The sequence below is a fragment of the Juglans regia genome, chromosome 16 (assembly GCF_001411555.2).
Source record: "Juglans regia cultivar Chandler chromosome 16, Walnut 2.0, whole genome shotgun sequence".
NCBI lineage: Eukaryota > Viridiplantae > Streptophyta > Magnoliopsida > Fagales > Juglandaceae > Juglans > Juglans regia.
In genome coordinates, this window is record NC_049916.1 from 11701803 (window position 1) to 11724340 (window position 22538).

General features: G+C 36.8%; 1 protein-coding gene across 1 annotated transcript; it reads right to left on the bottom strand.

Moving 5' to 3' along the window:
- Nucleotides 1-11706: 11706 nt before the first annotated feature.
- On the bottom strand, nt 11707-14248 carry LOC109005587 (zinc finger protein SHOOT GRAVITROPISM 5-like). The gene is made up of 3 exons (XM_018984600.2): nt 13787-14248; nt 13292-13691; nt 11707-12646 (listed from the first exon to the last, which is right to left on the bottom strand). The coding sequence occupies exons 1-3, from the start codon at nt 13893-13895 to the stop codon at nt 11914-11916; spliced, it is 1242 nt and encodes a 413-aa protein (XP_018840145.1). The 5' UTR covers nt 13896-14248; the 3' UTR covers nt 11707-11913.
- Nucleotides 14249-22538: the final 8290 nt, after the last annotated feature.

Below are 22538 nucleotides of genomic sequence, written 5' to 3' on the forward strand. Positions count from 1 at the left end.
AGATATTTATATGGGGAGTAAAATCTTGTCTTAAGGATTTACGTGAACAGTATGATCAAATTCTTTGGATTAGAGTCAGAATAAGAGGCAGCTCATGATGGATAGAAGAGCTATGTCAATCATAAGAGAGAAAGTCTTGAGTTAAGGTTAATAGCTGATCGTTTATCGAGGTACCATCTAGGAGGAGGAACATTTCATTTTGATTATGAAGAAGTAAGCTAGTCCAAGACAGATGGAATTCCTTGAGGAAATAGAGAATGTGATTTCAGTTGTGTACAGATTAAATTCTTCCAAAATGAACTGCATGAATACTTGAAGTTTTAGATTTAGAGAGTATGCTGGTACGACTTGACCTACCTTGTGGAAGAACTCCAGTACAAATTGATATGATTTGAGAGAAAGAGAGTTAAGAATGGAAGATATATATACACGTTGTGGATAATTCTTTGAATAGAGATTTCTTTTAAGCAAGGATTCAGTATCCTAAAAGGTCAGCCTAGAAGTCATTAAGTTTAGGCAGTAACATTTGGGATTGTTATACCCTAATGTTATAGTGATAGTTATTTTGTATAACCATGTGATGGTTATAGATTAGAATAGTGTTGACTACGAGAAGAAGGCGATACCTAAAGAAGAACGAGACCTGCTCCTTGGGCGTGTTGAGGCATCCAGTGATGGGCAATACGTTGGTAAGCAACTTTTCCTTCTGAGCGTATTTTATGTTTGTACTTACGTCGATTTCGAGGACGAAATCTTTTTTTTAGGAGGGGAGGATGTAACAGCCCGCTAGAAATTCATTGGCGGAATTTCTTTTGACTTTAGGACTCTCGTGAAAACCCCATAAGTTTTTACGAATCGACCTATTGCATAGGTTTTAGTCTGTCAACATAGTCAGTGTTATCACTCACTATGCTGCTAGAAATATGAGTTTTATTTATTTGAGGTGGTTAGAAGTGTCAGAATGCATTATGGTCTACGCCATTAGACTCGGTGGATTATTTAGGATTTTATGGCACAATAGCCTATTTTCATAATTCCGGACGAAACGTCTGTTGAGAATTGTGAAATTATTTTTAGGGGCACTTCGAGGTTGAATTTCGGTATAATATTTTCACTGTAGGTTAATATGAATATTTAGGAATTTTTAGTGTTAAGTTTATGATTCACTTTTTCGAAGTGAATAGTAACCTCGGTAAGCGCACCAATTGCAGTGTTTCGAAATCACAGTGTGGAATGTCCAAATTGGATTAGAGAAGTTTTATTTGGACACTTGGCAAGATCTTAGCCACACTTAGTGAATAATATTAGACACTTGGCACCATGAGGGATGTTTGTTGGATTTGAAGGAATCAAGGTGTGAGATTATGCCACTTAAGCAAAACCTTGTTTCATCTGCTCAACCAAATTGTGCCAGACCAAAGAGGTTTTCAATCCTAGTGAAACCCTAAATGGTGGGAATCCAATTGAAAGCCCAAAAGCTTTGTTGAAATCGAAACCCTAAACGGTTTCCCCAAAACCCTAAAGTTGGCCTCTAAACCCTTTCTAATCCGATTTCTAGTATTGTGTTTAATCACTTGATTAAATCACTTCCACATGCTATTAATCCTTCAAATTTGTGTTAGAACATCATTATCCAACCTTGTTAACCTTGAAAAATTGATTGGACCAAGTGATATTGGATTTGGGCTTGATAGCAACCCAAACCCTCTTTAAACCCCAAATTTTAGGCCCATTCGGTTTAGGCCCTTTAAGGCCCACGAATTTGGTCACCATAGGATTGCTTCATGGCTAAGTTTTGTACCCCCACTTGGCTGGCCAGATCTGTACAAGAAGGTCCTAGAAGGTTCTAGAAAGACAAAGCAAAAGGGCCACCTCACTCTTTCACTCTCACACTCCACCTTGAGAAAAGATCTTGGTCTGATTTTTATGAGAAGAAAAGGCCAACACTCAACCATTCATTCAGTCCTATCACTTTACATAGCTTGTGTAAGAAGCTCTTCAGTCCACTTCCCACGAAAAGCAGCTCTCCTTTACACTTTTCCTTCATAGAACACAAAAGACACTCTCGGACAGTTTTTCATACCTCTTTTGAACGCCTATTTCGAAGATTTTGTAAGTGTTTTCTCGCCAATATTCCTTCATGAAAGTTCTTTCTTTTGGAGTCTAGTTTACGTGGATAACTTATTCGTTCCATTTGGATATCATTTGATTGGTCAAAAGTTGTTTAGACCCCGGAAAGGTCATTCTGGGCGATAAACTGGAGAGTGTGTTATATTTTGGAGTTTTTGACCAAGCTAATGAATAGATCTTGGTCCGAAATTTTTATGGAGTACTGTTAACATGTGTATATGATTATTGGTTGAGGATTTGTCGCATGATTAAAAGTTTTGGTGAAATATTTTCTTAGGTCTAGAAACTTAGAAACTGGAAGAGGAAAAACAGTTTCTGTTTTGAGAAAGTTTAAATCTTTTATGGTTTAATCTTATTCCAATGGCTTTGATATTTTTATTGGAAGATCCTAAGCATCTTATATACATGTTAGAATGTTATTTTGAAGATATTTGAAGTTAGTTTCGAACATATGAAATTTTATGGAAGGAGATATTCGGTTAGGCCAAAGTGATGATGTTCTTGGCTAAATTTATGTTTTGGTTGATGTTTACCCATGTGATCTTGAGTTTGAAGCTTGGATCTGTTTTAGGACACCTTTTTGAACCATGTGATGTTTTGGTTTGAAGATCACTTCTTTATAAGTCATGGATCAAGAGGTTGATCAAAACAAGTTAGAAACAAAATTCTGTTTTGAACTTTGAAGAGAAACCAAAAAGTTTCAAGTATGGTTTTAGTGATTTTGATGACTTTTGTTCATGATTCAAAACATGATTGTTCTTAAGAATATGTTATGAGTGTGGTAGAAGAAAAATTTTGGTTTAATCATGAGTTTCGAGATTTGAAAGAATTACAACAAAAAGCAAAGGAAATAGCCTTGTAAGCTTCGGCCATATAGAGTTTTGATGATTGTGTTTAGTTTTAAATTTTTCTGAATTGATTTTTGAGCTTAGGACAAAATTTACATAAGGTATGTAAATTTTGGTGATTTATGGAGTTAGGATGCAAAATCCTTATGTTAGGGGTAAAATGGTCATTTTCCCACATGTAGAGGGTAAAATGGTAATTTTACTCTAAGTTGATATTTTTTCCATATTCCTAATTGTCAGTGATTAAGTTCTAATTTTTAGAAATCACTACTTTCAGTTTCCCGTGATCGCACTTGAGTTTTGTCTCGAAGCGCGAAGATCGAGGTAAGTTAGCTTTTAACTTACTATCAATTTAATGTGTATGTGTGATAAGTAAGGGAACTAAATTGTATGTATGCATGTTATCATATGTGCCATGCCAAGTCATTACATATTTATCTGTTACACAGAATTTATTCTGTCATGAATTATTCATCTGTTACACAAGATATTCTGTCACGTATTGCTATACATGCTATACATTGCAAGTATGTCATGTTAAGTTAAGTATGCCATCTGTTACATGTATTTCTTGTCATGTAATATTCATTGTCACATGTTACGCCACGTTAAGAAATGTTGTCTGTTATATGGTATGCCATGTTACGAAATGTTGCATGTTACATGTATGACATGTTATGAAATGTTCTCTGTTACATTTATGTCTCGAAGTATGTCATGTCTGTCGTCCTACGTTCATGTCACGTTATGTTACGTCAAGATTTCTGTCTTTTATGTCACGTTCATGTTACGTCACGTTACGAAATGTCATGTCTGCCAGTTAAGTCATTCATGTCAATCACGACCCTAAGCGCTAGGATGGGGTAATATCCTAGTGGAACTCCTTTGTTCACGCTGGAGTGTCTAAATAGGTGTGAAATTCCCTGGGTTGACGAAGTACAGTCAACAGGTTGCGAATGGGGCCTAATTAGCTGGTCACCGGAGCGCGCCAGGCACTAACGCCGATGGTGCCACACATTATGTTATGTGTGTCCACAGCAAGTGTGGCACAAACAGATAAGTCATGGGGCCACAACAACTGTGGAGCATGAAGTATGGGGCCACAACAACTGTGGAGCATACACTACGTGAGACACAGCAATTGTGACACGTAGAATACGTGGGGCCACAACAACTGTGGAGTACGTATTAACGCACTCACAGCTGGTATAGAAACCTGTGATGTGATGCGGTAATCGGCAGGGACACACGGCTCAAGGGGACCTGTGTAGCACCCATATGGTCATGTTAATGATTAAGACTATTGAATAAGATTCCAAGTTCAAGTCATGTTTCACGTTATGTTATGTTCAAGTTTACGTTCACGCAATCATGGTAATCCCATGAGACAAGAATATGTTTCAAGTTCATGTTATGTTATGTTCACGTTTACGTTATGTTCCAAGTTCATGTTATGTTATGTTCACGTTTACGTTATGTTCCAAGTTCACATTTATGTTATGTCATGCTCAAGTTCAAGTTCAAATTATGCATGTTCACGTTCATGCTATGTTTCAAGTCCATGTTATGTTCCAAGCTCACATTCATGTTATGTTTCAAGTCACGTTCATGCTAAGCTTCAGTTTCAGTTTAAGTTATGCCAGTTATGTTATGTTGTATGTCAAGTTATGCTATGATTACTTATGATTTGATTATGCATTCATGCTTTTACTGCCATGCATGCATCATTAACCTGTGTGGAAGTTTCCTGTTAACTTGCTGAGATTTGTAATCAAATCTCACTGTGGTAGTCCCAACTACCATTCCCCCGAATGGTAGATCTTTTACAGGATCTGAAGGAGAATCGGGAATCGACCAACTGGAAATGGTCACCTAAGCGACGATGCGATGTAGGTGTTCGTACAGTAGTTACCTCAGATTACTACTTGTATTTGTGGAGTTCAATCTCCATCACTCTTTTGATCACAACCATTTTCGGACTAGTGTTGTGATATCAGTTTTTGAGTATGTCATTATGTATGAAGAATGTTTTAAGTATTTGGGATATTTCAGTTTGGTGCATAGTATTGCTGAAAAAAAAAAAAAAATTATCCGCTGCGAATATTGCATAATGCTAGATGCATGTTAGGAATATTGCATCTTATATGTCATGAACGGGGGCAGGTAACCTTGTGTTGCATGTCTCGACGCTTCAAATGTCCGTCCGATCCCAAGCGGAATTTGGGGGCGTCACACATATGCCAAAGAGATACAAGATCAAAATTAATCTTAGTTGGTTGAGTCAAACCATCAAATGGTTTCAATACAAACATTAGATTATCGAACAGCCATGGGCATCCATCCAGTACTCTCCTCTTATCCCCCGGATTTGCAAAGGTAATAATAAACATGTTTTCACTTATCTCAGTAAACACAGGTGGTCTACTAACCTTCCATATCTTGATCATCGTTGCTCTTACCACCTCCTTTCCCTTCGTACCATTCGAACATATTTTCCCAATCAAGCTACACTCTCCTCAACTTTTCACCTTCCCCGAGCCTCCTGCACGTACATTTATGGTAGTATTCTCCTCCTCATTCAAGCTCAGCTTCTTCCAAACACTCTCCAAATCGTCCATCCCCACCCACTGTACCACTCCCGTGAACAGTAACTTCACTACCCACCACCTATGGTGGGACTGGTTGCTTCTCTTCCTTTCCACACCCTCAAGCCGTTATAGAGAGAGAAGACTTAGTTGAGAAGTAATTGGGTCCTTTATTCAAACGAAAAAAAAAGGGTGAAATTAAAGATTATTTATATAATAGATGCAAAATAATAAAAAAATTACTTTAAAAAAGTGTTCATTTGAAACAAAATACCGGTTTCGCCATGGACATAGATCAGATTATGAATGGATTCTCGCAGAGGTACAAGGGGTGAAGAGGCAATAATTAAGAGGACTTCGTAATGGAGAGCAATGCAATAGTGTCAGCACTCACTACAACAAAATTGACTTTTAGGGACGAAATTATTTAGGGACGAAATTTAAATTTCATTAATGATATACAAATTCATTAATTAATTTTATGTAATTAATTTTAAAATATTTTAATGATTTCTTTTATGCTAAATAAGATTTTTAGTTAAATAAATATTATCAGCCATATACACATAATATAAATCAATAATTACTCTAAAAAAGACAAAATATTTAATTTACAACTAAAGCAAATTATCAAAACACCATATATACTGTCCATAACTATAACAAAAAATATATATATAAAAAATAGAAACAATTGTGATGCAAGGCCTCTGTACACATTCTCGATTGCAGCTAATTGTCTCTCTACCTGTGCCAGTCGAGTACTAAGTGTGACTTTAGTTGCATTATTGGCATTAATCTCTGTACGTAACTCAGAGACGCTAGCCATAATCTTTGTACGCAACTCAGTCATGACAGTATGCACTGCATTAATCATTGTTGATGTGTGTATGCCGATCTCAACACGTAGTATGTCGGCCATCTCCTCGCAAGTAGATGTCTCACCAGCCGATACTCCAGTATCTCCTGGCTGTGTATCTCTCTAAATATTAGCCCTATCGTCAGGAACAAGTCCACGAAAATAAAATCTCGAGTGTCCCATGCTCCATGATAGGGTGGTGCTATCGATCGGTCTCATCGGTTGCCATGAACGCTCAGCAACATCTGCCACGACCCTGGAATGTAGTAAAAAATTGAGTGATCAGGATCCCAAACAACAGTATATATGTCGTAATATACGGAGCCTTTGATCGAATCCTCTCAAGTATATACCCCACGAGGTTGATCGGAATGTCACTAGCAACCCATATCATAAATCTCGCTCGATCCATGCCAACTTTGGTCTTGTGCTGTCGAGGGTCAATATTGTTGGCGATGATCAAATTCAGGATCTTGAAGAAAAAAGATAAATCTGCCTTCCTAATACTCTTCGTCTCATCGTACACTAGAGCATCTGGACCAACAATCAAGTCTCTGACCTTATGATCAGCAAGTGTATCGATCTCATCTGTGTACGATGAGATATCGTCCTAAGGCATCTCTGCATCACCTGAAGGATCAAACTCTCTAGGCGGCAGGTTCGGATAGGCATCGACCAGCCTAAGAATACCGAGATATGCAGCGAGTCTGTCTATTGAAAATATAACAGGTGCTCCTCGGACATAGATCCTGTATGCCCCTCCATTTTTTGGGCTAGCACCACCAAGCTCATTATAGAACTTAACAACAATCTCAATGTAGGAAATGGGCTAGAACGCACTGCTCGATATTCTACATGTATTTCTTGAGGAAGTAGGTATCACACAATTGATCAAGAACTTTATAAGAAAATACAAAATAGTGGTGTCCTTGTTGAAAGGAGTCATGATGGAGACAATGTTGATTTCTATGGAGTTATCGTACATATAATTGGAATGAGATATGTGGGGGAGCTTCTGGTTTATATATCAAGTGTGATTGGTGGGATTTAAGCAATCCTCGAAGGAAAAATGCCTGGATGAATATTTTTTGAGTATTAATATATCAAACAAATGGTATGAAGATAATCCTTTTATTTTGGCTCCCAAGCATTTTAAGTATTCTATTTAGACGATCCTCAGTTAGGAAATCAATGGCAAAAGTTTTCTCGTAGCAATATTTATGACGTTATCCCTGAGGCAGAGGGACAAGATGAAGAAGAAGATGATCCCTCTACTCAATAAGCATACCAAGAGAGTCAACCTGCCTTAACTTATTTGTGGATTTGAGCCAGTATGAGATGATCTCATTACATAGGGAAGATATTGAGACTGAAATAGTTGAGGCAATAGTTGATCAAAGTGTTGACTTATCTGAAGTATCTACAGATGATGAGAGTGAATTTATAGATGAAACTGATACAGATGATTGATGATTGATCGGTTTTATGTTCACATTATACAGTAACTTGCAACTATGCCACCAAAGAGGAAGGAAGTTCGGATCCCATCTCTAGTTGTTCCTAGCTATCCGTCTAACTCACCATTAGAGACTGACTCTACGGAGCAAGGTAAATAGCTAATATCATTTTTTCAATTAAGATATATGATAATTGATACGAGGTAAATAACTAGTATTATTTTATAGAGATAACAGTATAATCTCATCATGGATGAGGCATTACTAGAGATGTGACGTTGGAGAAATATCATAAAATAGGTAAGATTAAGGTTAACATTCTTGATGAATATACCAAAGGCAAGGGACAACAAGCAGCTTAGCTTGCATCGTATGTGGGTGCTCTTACACGGACTTATGCACCTTTGGCTACGAGTTCATGGCATAAAGTCCTGCAAGATGTGAAATAGCTTATAAAGAAGCGTTGTTTGGTACGTAATATTTAAATATAAATTTATATTGATATTATTTAATATTCTAAATGATAATATCTTTGTGTATATACTTTTTCAATGATGAGTTCGAACTAAATTTTGGTCAGAGAAATGAGCTTAAGACTGTTGAAGAGTTGATGTGTAATGCATTCCGCAAGTATAAGACGAGGTGTCATGAGCATTACAAGAAGTATGAGAACAAGGAAGATGCACGCCAGCATCCTTTTCAGGATGTCCGACCTGAATAATGGGAAAAACTTTGCGACATATTTGAGGATCCATCATATAAAATAAATTAAATGAATTCTTTATGTGTCATATTTGTAATTTTCACTTACTAACTTTTACAACTTCTATGCAGGAGCGAAGGTCTATAAACAAAATGAATAGATCGAAGTCAAATATTCATCATCATGTAGGCTCAAGATCTTTTCATCGCCTCTCTCAGAAATTGGTAATGTACCTTTTTTTTTTTATATATAGTTATTTTTAATATAGAATTTATATCTTAACAATGTCTCTTGTATAAAAAGTTAGATACCAATTATGATCTGACAAAATTATATGCTGCATCACATACTAATAGTAATGGAGAGTGGACTCATCCTGATGCTTGTGAGAATTATGTAAGTATTATAATTTCTTTTAATTAATCATATTTAAATTGTTGTGTCAATATTAATTTTATATGTTGTGTGTAGGATAAAATAGTTGCCCTCTGTACTAAAGCTGCTTCAGATAATAATTCATCAACAAGTGATGTTGAAATTTTTACACAAGTTCTGGGTTAACATTCGGGATATTTGAGGGGTTTGGGTCGCTGTGTAAAGCCTTCAGGCTCTTCATCAACGTCTAGCACTACTGTCATTATGTTAGAGAATACAAATTCTAGAATCGAATAATTGATGACAAAACAGCAGGAGTTAGAGACTCAATTGACGAAACAAGCAGACATGGAAGAGCGCATAAAACAACAAGAAGATCAACAAAGAGAGATGCAACTCCAAATGCATACAAGAACAACAAAGATAGATGCAACTTTAAATGCAGATGCTTATGCAACAATTCAGGCCTCCAAACAATTGATTTTCATTAGAAGTGTTTTTGCATATTGAACAATTATATATCGTCTACTGATAATTTTATTAGTATTATTAGTATTTTATTTATTTAGTTCTGACTTATTAGATTAGTTTTATTTATATTAAACAATTTGTAATGTATTTTTGAAGTATAAATATCTATTTGGTTTTAAATTAGTATTGTACAAGAAAATAATAACTGTTCGAACTCTCATCAACCATTCGAACTCTCATCAAACGTTCGAACATATATAAATTGGACATAACCGTTCGAACACCATAAGTTAGAGTTCGAACGGTAAAAAATTGTGCGATGTTTGAACGCAACAGGCAATTCACTATTAACGTTCGATCATCAATATTTTTGTTTGAACGTTTATTCATGTGTATTTGGTTGAACGGACTGGTATCGATCGACCGGCCATGAAATACCCGTTCGAATAGTTCCTTATTGTTCGAACGTTATTTACAACGTTCGAACAAATTTCTAAGACAAATTTAAATCGACACAGAAAAAGAAATCCGTTCAAACACGATCGAATGGTCCAACTTAATTTCGTCCCAAAAGATATTTTTTTGGGACGAATTTGTAATTTTTGTCCCAAAATACCTTTTGGGACAGTTTTACTGAGACGAACTTGGGACCTTTTTTTCATCTCAAAATATTTTGGGATGAAATGCCAGTCTTTTGGAACGAAATTTTTCATTCCAAAAGACCTTATTTGTTGTCGTGACTGCCGCAAAATCCTTGCTTGACCTTCGTTTCGAGAGTCTCTCAAGTAGTATTAATTCATTTTGGATTGAATTATTTTAATTTTTCAAGTATTCTAAGACTAGTTTGGATGGGCTGAAGGCCACTATTATATATATATATATATATATATATATATATTTCATTAGAATAATTTTGATAAGAGTTAAATTGACGTGGTGAATAGAAGATATTTACACCTTCCAATAAATAAAATAATATGTTTATACGTTTGTATTCTGAATGGAGAAAAATAGAACTACCCTCGTGTAAATATCACCCATACAATCACCACCCCGTTGTTCTCTCTCTTTCTCCCCTCTATTTGTCTAACGTCTACTCTCTCTCTCTCTCTCCCCTCAAGCCGACCTAATCTCACTTTTTCTCACCCTTAAGTCCCATTTGGAACTTAAATTGAACTAAGATCAACTCAATTAAGTCTATTTTTAAGCTGAATCTAACATCCAAACACTCAACTCTCAAATCAATAAATCCATCTCAACTCAAAACCTCTTTACACGTTTGACTCATAATATTTTTCAACTCAACACATCTTTACAAGTGGAACCTACAACTTTTTTCACTTTTTCAACTTCTCATAAATATATCTAAACTCATTTTAACATCTAAACACATCTAACTCATTTTAGGTGGGCTCCACAAAACTGATCACTCTATCATATCAACTCACTATTATTCATAAAGAACTCAACTCAGCTCAACATTCAAATGGAGCTTTAGTCTCTTTCTTTGTTATTACTCCACTTTTTTTTTCTTTTTTAATTCTACTTGCTCAAAAGAGAATTTCAAAAGTACTTGATTTTGAAACCTAAGTAAAAATGTTAAAGCCTGTACTTGTTAAGCTGGGTGACCATACAAGTTTCTTTGCCTATGCTTGGTTATTTTTTTTGGATATTGAGTTGGATCTTTGGTACCTTAGATAGTTGTTAGGTACCAAATGTTCTGCTAGGTGAGGCACTTGAGAAACTAATTACTAAAGTTAGGATGACACACTGAATTGAGGGGTGAGAAAAAGTTAACTTTGGCCAGCTTGGGGAGGAAGAGAGAGAGATAGAAAGAGTAGACGTTCACGTCGGCGAGAGACAGAGAGAGAAGCAGAGAGGGCAGCATGAGAGAGAATGATGGCGATGGGGATTGTATGAGCTATACTTACATTAGGGTAGTTCTATTTTCCTCCTCTTGGAATGCATACGTGTCAACGTGCTATTCGAGGGTACTGTTAGTTTTCTCTATTCACCGCATCTGACCCCTAGTGTCACTCAAAAAAAGAATTATTTTAGACATCATTTGGTTACACAGATGAGATGAGATAAGGTAAATGTTGAATAAAATATTGTTAGAATATAATTTTCTAATATAATTTTTGTTTTGTAATTTAGAAAAGTTGAATTATTTATTATATTTTATGTAAGAATTAAGAAAGTTGTAATGATTATATCAGATGAGATGAGTTTCATTTGTTTTGGTAACCAAACCAGCCTTAATTATATCAGCCTTGAAGTCAGAATGCATATATAAAACAGTACTCATTTTAATCGACAATACCCCAAACAATATTGGTAACACTAGTACTTGATTCATGCAGCTACGATAAAATTCACACTTTTTAGAGGGGATGGAAGATTATGGAAGCTTCTTTGAATACAAATTAAAGACAGAGCTGCTTGTTTACATGGTTGCAAGGTCATATATATTGCGCGCAATATTTCATTCTCCTTCCCCTTGTGTACTCATGGCCGACGACACATAACTCACAGCATGGGAGGTCTCCTCGGATGGTGCGGCAACCATGGACGCCTGGAATTTTTGCTTGCATGCCTGGCAAGTGATTTGCAACATGGTACTGCAGCTGACTTTCTTGGTTGCTTGATCTTTTAGTAACTGCGCCTTTTCGAGCTCGGCCTGCGCATTTTGCCTTATCGTCTTGGCCTTTATAAACTCAAGTTCAGCTAGCTCAATTTCTCGCTTCGCTTCTCGCCTGGTTTCCTCCGAGTAGGCCTTTTCAGCGATGGCCAACTTTAGCTCCTCCTTTTCAAATTCTTTTACCCTCTTGACTTCCCGAGTAGGCTTATTTGATTCATTTTTCTCGCTGCCATCACATGAACCTATCGAAAGATTCAAATGGGTGGCGCAAGTATCATCCAAATTTCGCAACGAGAGGGCTCTAGATGAAAGTAAGAGTTGAAGTTCCAAATTATGGTTCCGTTCGGAAGTGGAGGGTAGATTTTTTTGATCCGAGCTTAAGGAAGCAGGTACTTCAGCCGGCTTTGACATTAGAGAACCAGGCAACAGGGTTGTACTAAAATTATTGGTGTCGCTAATTGATGGGCTGGTAATCGATGCTGTTCGAGATGAGCAGGCCGGTTGCAGTGATTGTATTTCAGCCGGCCGAGCTTCCCGGACCGTGCAAGCGTCTTGGTGCTCAATGAAACTCTCTACCCTGCAAGGAATTAAGAAATGAAAAATTCGGCAAAAAAAAAAAAAAAATTAAACAATGAAAACTCCTAGATGTAGGGTTACCAAGAAAAAACCTAATATAAAATATTTGACCGGGAATCTCTAGTACTATATAGATCAGGATACTAGGTTATTATAATATTATTAAATAGATTTTTGATAAGGGAAATCGAACGGGGTATGCTTGTGTAAAAAATGGCGTTTGTTGATGTTGTGGATAAGGGTTTGTTTAGCCTTTGAAAACTGTCTTCGAAAACAGCGTACACTGGCCTTCAAGTTCCAATGGTGCGTCTGGATCCCATACAAAGAGAGGCATCAAACATGAACCAGAGACTATTATTCTTCCATATGGGACTCCTCGATCGACCCGATTTTCAAAAAACATAAATCAGCAATATAAGAACCACGAACAGCCCAGAAAAGATAAAACCCTTGTAAATTCAGTATATACGTAGAATTGTAACACATCCTTCTTACGAGGATTTTAGGGCTTGAATGAAGTATGGCCAATTAAGTTCAAACTTGAAATGTTTTAAAATTACAGTAAACAATATATAGTCTAATTAGTCAAAGAAAAATTATATTTGGTGAATCGGAAAAACTGAAAAAAAGAAGAAGAAGAAGAAACCTGGAAAACACACGGCCACAATCACACGAGTGGCCTCTAGTACCACAGGTTTTGAGGTGGGCTTTGTAATCGGATTGAACAGCATATCCTTTGGAGCATTTCTCACACACCCACTGCTTGTGATTGCTATGCTTCCTTCTGAAATGCTTCTTGATTCCTACAAGATCACCAAGGGCGTGCCCTGGGTCATGGTGCAAACAACTAGGCTCGGGGCACACAAAAACCCTCTTCTTCACCTCCTGTGTCTCCCTCTTAAGCAATTTCCATGGCACCTTGTGCCTTCGTCTATGCATCTGCAAATTTTGGTCTCTTTGGAACCCTCGGTTGCAGATCTCACACACATATCGGGTTGATTCCAATAATGTTCTGGGAGAGAGAGACACAACTATGGCATCTGGATCTACATGAGAACCAAAAAATTTTGAATGAAGACAAATAAAAAGGAACGGAAATTAAAAGGATTGAGAAAGGCGAGGTTGTATAAAGTACTCTTACCTGGTGTGCCTGCTGGTCTTCTTTTTCTTTTATTAGTGACCCCATTCTCTTGGGAAGCAAAAGCAACAGAAGAAGATGGAGCGCCAGAAGCAGTAGCGTTGTCTAGCATGAGTGGATTTTGTCTCTTTTTGGTCACTATATGGTGGGGATGGTTATACAAGCTAGCGATCCCTACCTGTATAGCTAGCTGGTGTGGTTGGAGAAGTGAGCTTCCAGCTTTACTCCTAGAAGAAAGAATATTGGTAGAGAGAGAGAGAGAGAAGAAAAGCTCTGGCCGCTTTCTGCAATCAGCTTTCTTTAAGCTTTAAGTGATGGCTTTTCTTCTCTTTTTCTTCCCGTGAGCTTTCTTGCTTTGTTCTTTCATTGACCCCCACCTTGAGCAGGTCTGGTTGAGGCACGTCTTGTATCGTATAAAGTTCTTAACAGGAAACTACAAAGAGCAAGATAGAGGAGAGAGAGAGAGAGAGAGAGGGGAGAGGGGGGGGAGATATTGGGGCTGACCCAATCTCATTTGCTTGAAACTTTAAACCCCACATAAGAGAATTTAGACAAAAACAGACAAACATCGTCCATAAGAAAACAATCAGTCATTGTACATTCACGACACTGTAATTTGCTCGAATAAAATGCAGGCCATAGCCGCCATACCTCAATTACACACCTAAGGTAGTTCAAGCCCTCTTCACGTGACCCTTCTCTATCGGTGCAAAAAGCTTTGAGCTGAAAGGAGTAAAATACTAAAATATTGAGTTTGGATTATCAAAGTTAGCTGTTTCTGATGATATTGGCGACCAAAACCAGACTGTGTCCTGGAGCAGCATTGTTAGACTGTGTCCTGGAGCAGCATTGTTAGAGGGATTTCATTGGATTAGTTAAAGTTAAGGATATTTTTTTATGAATGTAAGAGAAATTTAATTTTTAATTATTTTATTTAAATAAATCTTTATATTGAAATAGTTAATTTTTTATTATATAATAATAAAATAATATAAGATGAATTTGATTTTAATTATTTATATCAAATCTCCACATTAGATTATATATTTATTTATTATATAATAATGAATAACTAATAATTTAAAAAATATTTAATTTTTTTAATTATTAATTTTTTTAATTTTATCATATTTTACTATCCTACCTATTATATATTAATTAATAATCGTATTCTTATTAAATTAATATATCACTAACTCAAATTAATATATCAATTTCAAAAATATTTTAATTTTTTTAATTATGAAATTATTTTATTTTATCATATTTAACTATTCATAATATTATATATTAATTAGTAATCATATTCTAATTAAATTATGGATTAAAAATAGAAACTAAAAAGACATTGATGGAGACCTTGAGAGAGAGAAACAAATAATATAAAATGGATTTGACGAATAAACAGTGTCTTTCAAATTTGAAAATAACTTTAGTAGTTACTGTAGCTATATTCTAAATATTTGGAATATATCTATTTCAATGTGATATATTTTATAGTTTAATAGCTAAATTCTCATTGGATTTAGCATTTAGCTAATCCAATGAGAGTGCTCTTATTAGACACTTCAAATAATGCGCTATCTATAATCATTTCTTGTTCTTCCAAGTTTCAATTCGGGTTAAATATTAAAATTAATATTAGGTATTTTTTTTTATCAATATTGGGTATTTTTTAAACAATTGATAGTACAATTTTTTTGTACTTTTACTTTATGTAATTTCAATTTTAATCAAAGTAAGTTTTACTAAAATTTTAATAGTTAAAAGTACTGATCACGTGCCACATGTCATGAAATGTAAATATTTAAAAAATTAAAAATAAAATAAAAATTGAAACAAAAACTAATAAATATTTAAAATTAAAAAACTTGTAAAAATAAAACTACAATTAATGGAGGTGGTTGTGTCATGAACTGGCGGCTGGCATTGGGACAAGAAGCGAAGAACCCTAGAGTAGAGAAACTGATGGGCGTCGAACTGGAAGTGAGAAGTGGAAGCTGAAGTGATTAAGTGTTAAGTGCATAACTCGAAATGACGACGTAAGAAGAAAAGGGAAACGGTGCGTAGCGAGATCCTGAAGGCTGAGTCGGTGTGCGTGCGTTTTGAGGAGAAATCGTGAAGGGGTGCATGCTTTTCGAGTGGAATCTGAGCAGTGTGCGTGCGTTTTGAATTAAGCATGGGTGCGTGCGTTTTATGTTATAGTTGCAGCGTTTAATAACTGTTAAACGCACCGTTTGAGTTAGAAGACTTTAAACGGTGCGTTGGGGGCAATGCTGGGAGTTAAAACCTGGGCCTTACAGAGTAAAAGAAAGGGGAATACTAAGTCTGTCATTTTGAATATCATAGTCAGTGAGGTTAGTTTATCATTTGGAGAGTTAGTTACAAGTGAGAGAAAATGTAAGCATAAAGAGAAATGTGAGTGGAGAGGAACAGCATTGAAGAATCTGATTGTAAGGAATTTAATTGTAAGGAGGTTGGGAGCCCTCAAAGCACTCCCGCAGCAATACAAACTCTCATAGTCTTTTCATCAAACATCTTCCGTGCACTCTGCTCTTTCCCTTACAGCAACCATCTTCAGCATATCCATCTTCCTCCATTACATACACTCATCTATCAGGTTCTTAACAGGTTGCAGTCACCTGGAAATCTACATTAGGGGTGGCATTTGACCGACCCAATCTACATAGGGTGGCTACACATCAAGCTTGTTTAAGCGATATTTGGGCAGTCTACACCCGGTGGCTACGGCCATTCCCTCTCTCTTAAATGGGTGGTCCTTGGATCCATGATTGAGAAGTCATGGCCTGCTTCTTGGAGATCCGAGTTTGATAATGACAAGTTGACATATTCTATGTTGATACGACTGGACTACTTCGGGAAGGCATATTAGCTCAAATTTGGCAAGAAAATGTGAAACTCCTCGGATTGGGGCAATATTCCTTGGACTCACCGGATAGAGTGGCCCGAGCCTAAGAATGTGAAGGCCTTACGAGGATTCCTTGGACTCACCGGTTATTACAGAAAATTTATCCGGAATTATGGTCTCATCGCTGCACCGCTTACTTCCTTACTCAGAAAAAACAGTTTCTCGTGGAACTCGGAGGCCTGCGAGGCTTTTACAGCCTTAAAACAGGCCATGTCTCAACCATCGGTCCTTAAACTTCCTGATTTCAGCAAGCCATTTGTAATTGAGTGTGATACAAGCGAAAAAGGGATAGGGGCAGTGTTAATGCAGCTAGGACAGCCCATCTATTTCTTAAGTCAGGCCCTTAAGGGCAAGGCCTTGCTACTTTCGACCTACGAGAAGGAATTATTGGCTCTTGTGACAGCAGTACAAAAGTGGAGACCCTACCTCCTTGGGTAGCCTTTTATCATAAAAATTGACCAACAAGCCCTTAAGTTTTTGCTAGAACAGTGCATGGGGACTGAGAAGCAACAGAAATGGATTACAAAGCTAATGGGTTATGATTTTTCCATTGAATACAAAAAGGGTAAGGAAAACAAGGTGGCGGATGCCCTTTCAAGAAGAGAGGGGGGAGATCAAGAATCGGTTTGCTCAGCTACGATTTCGTTTCCTACGCCTCTTTGGATTGAGGAGTTGAAGAAAAGCTACCTAGATTCTACGGAGTTAGTGGAGTTACTTAAAAATCTGCATCAAAATCAGAACATTCCTCAAGGGTTTACCGTGCAACAAGGGCTGATTATTAGGAAGGGAAGGGTGGTTTTGAACCCAGATTCTGATTTTAAGCTAAAAGTTCTACAGTACATTCATAATAACCCCCAAGCAGGTCACTCCGGGTATTTAAAAACATATCACAGAGCCAAACGAGATTTCTATTGGAAAGGAATGAAGAGGGACATCAAACAGTTGGTGAGAGAATGTGAGACCTGTCAAGCTATTAAATATGAAACAACTTATCCAGCAGGGTTGTTACAACCCTACCCATTCTGGATCAGCCTTGGACCGACATATCACTTGATTTTATTGATGGGTTACCGAATTCTAAGGGATTAAGTGTTATTTTTGTGGTGGTGGACCGTTTTTTGAAGTATACCTTGTCCCACCCCTATACAGCTCAAGTAGTCGCCGATGTGTTTATGAAAAATATCTTTAAGCTGCATGGGTTTCCTAGATCCGTGGTGTCGGATAGGGATCCTATTTTCTTGAGTTCTTTTTGGCAGGCTCTATTTCACTCCCAGGGTTCCTCTCTTAACTATAGCTCGGCCTACCATCCTTAAACCGATGGCCAGACCGAGGCACTTAACAAGGGATTGGAATGCTACCTAAGATGCTATGCAGGGGTTAAACCCAAGTCCTGGTCAGTTTGGTTACCTATGGCAGAGTGGGGGTACAACACCACTATTCACACATCAACAAAAATGACCCCTTTTGAAGCTGTGTACGGGCACCCTCCTCCCACCTTACTATCTTATGTTCCGGGAACAAGCATGAATAATGTGACGCCCCCAAATTCCGCTTGGGATCGGACGGACATTTGAAGCGTCGAGACATGTAACACAAGGTTACCTGCCCCCGTTCATGACATATAAGATGCAATATTCCTAACATGCATCTAGCATTATGCAATATTCGCAGGGGATAATTTTTCTTTTTAGCAATACTATGCACCAAACCGAAATATCCCAAATACTTAAAACATACTTCATACATAATGACATACTAAACAACTGAGATCACAATATTAATCCATATGGTTGTGATCAAAAGAGTGATGGAGATTGAACTCTACAAATACAAGTAGTAATCTGAAGTAACTACTGTATTAAGACCTACATCGCATCGTCGCTTAGTCGACCATTTCCAGTTGGTCGATTCCCGATTCTCCTTCAGATCCTGTAACAAAATCTACCATTCGGGGGGAATGGTAGTTGGGACTACCACAGTGAGATTTGATTACAAATCTTAGCAAGTTAACAAGAAACTTCCACACAGGTTAATGATGCATGCATGACAGTAAAAGCATGAATGCATAATCAAATCGTAAGTAATCATAGCATAACTTGACATACAACATAACATAACTGGCATAACTTAAACTGAAACTGAAGCTTAGCATGAACGTGACTTGAAACATAACATGGATTTGAACATAACATGAATGTGAACATGCATAATTTGAACTTGAACTTGAGCATGACATAACATAAATGTGAACTTGGAACATAACGTAAACGTGAACATAACATAACATGAACTTGGAACATATTCTTGTTTCATGGGATTACCATGATTGCGTGAACGTAAACTTGAACATAACATAACGTGAAACATGACTTGAACTTGGAATCTTATTCAATAGACTTAATCATTAACGTGACCATATGGGTGCTACACAGGTCCCCTTGAGCCGTGTGTCCCTGCCGATTACCGCATCACATCACAGGTTTCTATACCAGCTGTGAGTGCGTTAATACGTACTCCACAGTTGTTGTGGCCCCACGTATTCTACGTGTCACAATTGCTGTGTCTCACGTAGTGTATGCTCCACAGTTGTTGTGGCCCCATACTTCATGCTCCACAGTTGTTGTGGCCCCATGACTTATCTGTTTGTGCCACACTTGCTGTGGACACACGTAACATAATGTGTGGCACCATCGGCGTTAGTGCCTGGCGCGCTCCGGTGACCAGCTAATTAGGCCCCATTCGCAACCTGTTGACTGTACTTCGTCAACCCAGGGAATTTCACACCTATTTAGACACTCCAGCGTGAACAAAGGAGTTCCACTAGGATATTACCCCATCCTAGCGCTTAGGGTCGTGATTGACATGAATGACTTAACTGGCAGACATGACATTTCGTAACGTGACGTAACATGAACGTGACATAAAAGACAGAAATCTTGACGTAACATAACGTGACATGAACGTAGGACGACAGACATGACATACTTCGAGACATAAATGTAACAGAGAACATTTCATAACATGTCATACATGTAACATGCAACATTTCGTAACATGGCATACCATATAACAGACAACATTTCTTAACGTGGCGTAACATGTGACAATGAATATTACATGACAAGAAATACATGTAACAGATGGCATACTTAACTTAACATGACATACTTGCAATGTATAGCATGTATAGCAATACGTGACAGAATATCTTGTGTAACAGATGAATAATTCATGACAGAATAAATTCTGTGTAACAGATAAATATGTAATGACTTGGCATGGCACATATGATAACATGCATACATACAATTTAGTTCCCTTACTTATCACACATACACATTAAATTGATAGTAAGTTAAAAGCTAACTTACCTCGATCTTCGCGCTTCGAGACAAAACTCAAGTGCGATCACGGGAAACTGAAAGTAGTGATTTCTAAAAATTAGAACTTAATCACTAACAATTAGGAATATGGAAAAATATCAACTTAGAGTAAAATTACCATTTTACCCTCTACATGTGGGAAAATGACCATTTTACCCCTAACTTAAGGATTTTGCATCATAACTTCAAAAATCACCAAAATTTACATACCTTATGTAAATTTTGTCCTAAACTCAAATATCAATTCATAAAAATTTAAAACTAAACACAACCATCAAAACTCTATATGGCCGAAACTTACAAAGGCTATTTCCTTTGCTTTTTGTTGTAATTCTTTCAAATCTCAAAACTCATGATTAAACCAAAATTTTTCTTCTACTACACTCATAACATATTCTTAAGAATAATCATGTTTTGAATCATGAACAAAAGTCATCAAAATCACTAAAACCATACTTGAACTTTTTGGTTTCTCTTCTAAGTTCAAAACAGAATTTTGTTTCTAACTTGTTTTGATCAACCTCTTGATCCATGACTTATAAAGAAGTGATCTTCAAACCAAAACATCACATGGTTCAAAAAGGTGTCCTAAAACAGATCCAAGCTTCAAACTCAAGATCACATGGGTAAACATCAACCAAAACATAAATTTAGCCAAGAACATCATCACTTTGGCCTAACCGAATATCTCCTTCCATAAAATTTCATATGTTCGAAACTAACATCAAATATCTTCAAAATAACATTCTAACATGTATATAAGATGCTTAGGATCTTCCAATAAAAATATCAAAGCCATTGGAATAAGATTAAACCATAAAAGATTTAAACTTTCTCAAAACAGAAACTGTTTTTCCTCTTCCAGTTTCTAAGTTTCTAGACCTAAGAAAATATTTCACCAAAACTTTTAATCATGCAACAAATCCTCAACCAATAATCATATACACATGTTAACAGTACTCCATAAAAATTTCGGACCAAGATCTATTCATTAGCTTGGTCAAAAACTCCAAAATATAACACACTCTCCAGTTTTTCGCCCAGAATGACCTTTCTGAGGTCTAAACAACTTTTTACCAATCAAATGATCTCCAAATGGAACAAATAAGATATACACGTAAACTAGACTCCAAAAGAAACAACTTTCATGAAGGAAACGTTGCGAGGAAACACATACAAAAGCTTCGAAACAGGCATTCAAAAGAGGTACGAAAAACTGTCCGAGAGTGTCTTTTGTGTTCTATGAAGGAAAAGTGTAAAGGAGAGTTGCTTTTTCGTGGGAAGTGGACTGAAGAGCCTCTTACACAAGTTATGGGAAGTGATATGACTGAAGGAATGGTTGAGTGTTGGCCTTTTCTTCTCATAAAAATCAGACCAAGATCTTTTCTCAAGGTGGAGTGTGAGAGTGAAAGAGTGAGGTGGCCCTTTTGCTTTGTCTTTCAAGAACCTTCTAGGCTCTTCTTGTACAGATCTGGCCAGCCAAGTGGGGGTACAAAACTTAGCCATGAAGCAATCCTATGGTGACCAAATTCGTGGGCCTTAAAGGGCCTAAACCGAATGGGCCTAAAATTTGGGGTTTAAAGAGGGTTTGGGTTGCTATCAAGCCCAAATCCAATATCACTTGGCCCAATCAATTTTTCAAGGTTAACAAGGTTGGATAATGATGTTCTAACACAAATTTGAAGGATTAATAGCATGTGGAAGTGATTTAATCAAGTGATTAAACACAATGCTAGAAATCGGATTAGAAAATATTTAGAGGCCAACTTTAGGGTTTTGGGGAAACCGTTTAGGGTTTCGATTTCAACCATGCTTTTGGGCTTTCGATTGGATTCCCACCATTTAGAATTTCACTAGGATTGAAAACCTCTTTGATCTGGCACAATTTGGTTGAGCAGATGAAACAAAGTTTTGCTTAAGCGACATGATCTCACACCTTCATTCCTTCAAATCCAACAAACGTTCCTTATGGTGCCAAGTGTCTAAAATTATTCACTAAGTGTGGCTAAGATCTTGCCAAGTGTCCAAATAAAACTTCTCTAATCCAATTTGGACATTCCACACTGTGATTTCGAAACACTGCAATTGGTGCGCTTATCGAGGTTACTATTCACTTCGAAAAAGTGAATCATAAACTTAGTACTAAAAATTCCCCAATATTCATATTAACTTATAGTGAAAATCTTTTACCGAAATTTAACCTCGAAGTGCCCCTAAAAAATAATTTCACAATTTTCAACAGACGTTTTGTCCGGAATTATGAAAATAGGATATTGTGCCATAAAATCCTAAATAATCCACTGAGTGTAATGGCGTAGACCATAATGCATTCTGACACTTCTAACCACCTCAAATAAATAAAACTCATATTTCTAGCAGCATAGTGAGTGATAACATTGACTATGTTGACAGACTAAAACCTATGCAATAGGTCGATTCGTAA

Coding starts and splice junctions, on each gene's coding strand:
- LOC109005587 (XM_018984600.2), bottom strand. CDS start 13,895: ATGCTAGACAACGCTACTGCTTCTGGCGCTCCATCTTCTTCTGTTGCT. Junction 13,692..13,786: donor AAGACCAGCAGGCACACCAG/GTAAGAGTACTT, acceptor GTTCTCATGTAG/ATCCAGATGCCATAGTTGTG. Junction 12,647..13,291: donor TGTGGCCGTGTGTTTTCCAG/GTTTCTTCTTCT, acceptor AATTCCTTGCAG/GGTAGAGAGTTTCATTGAGC.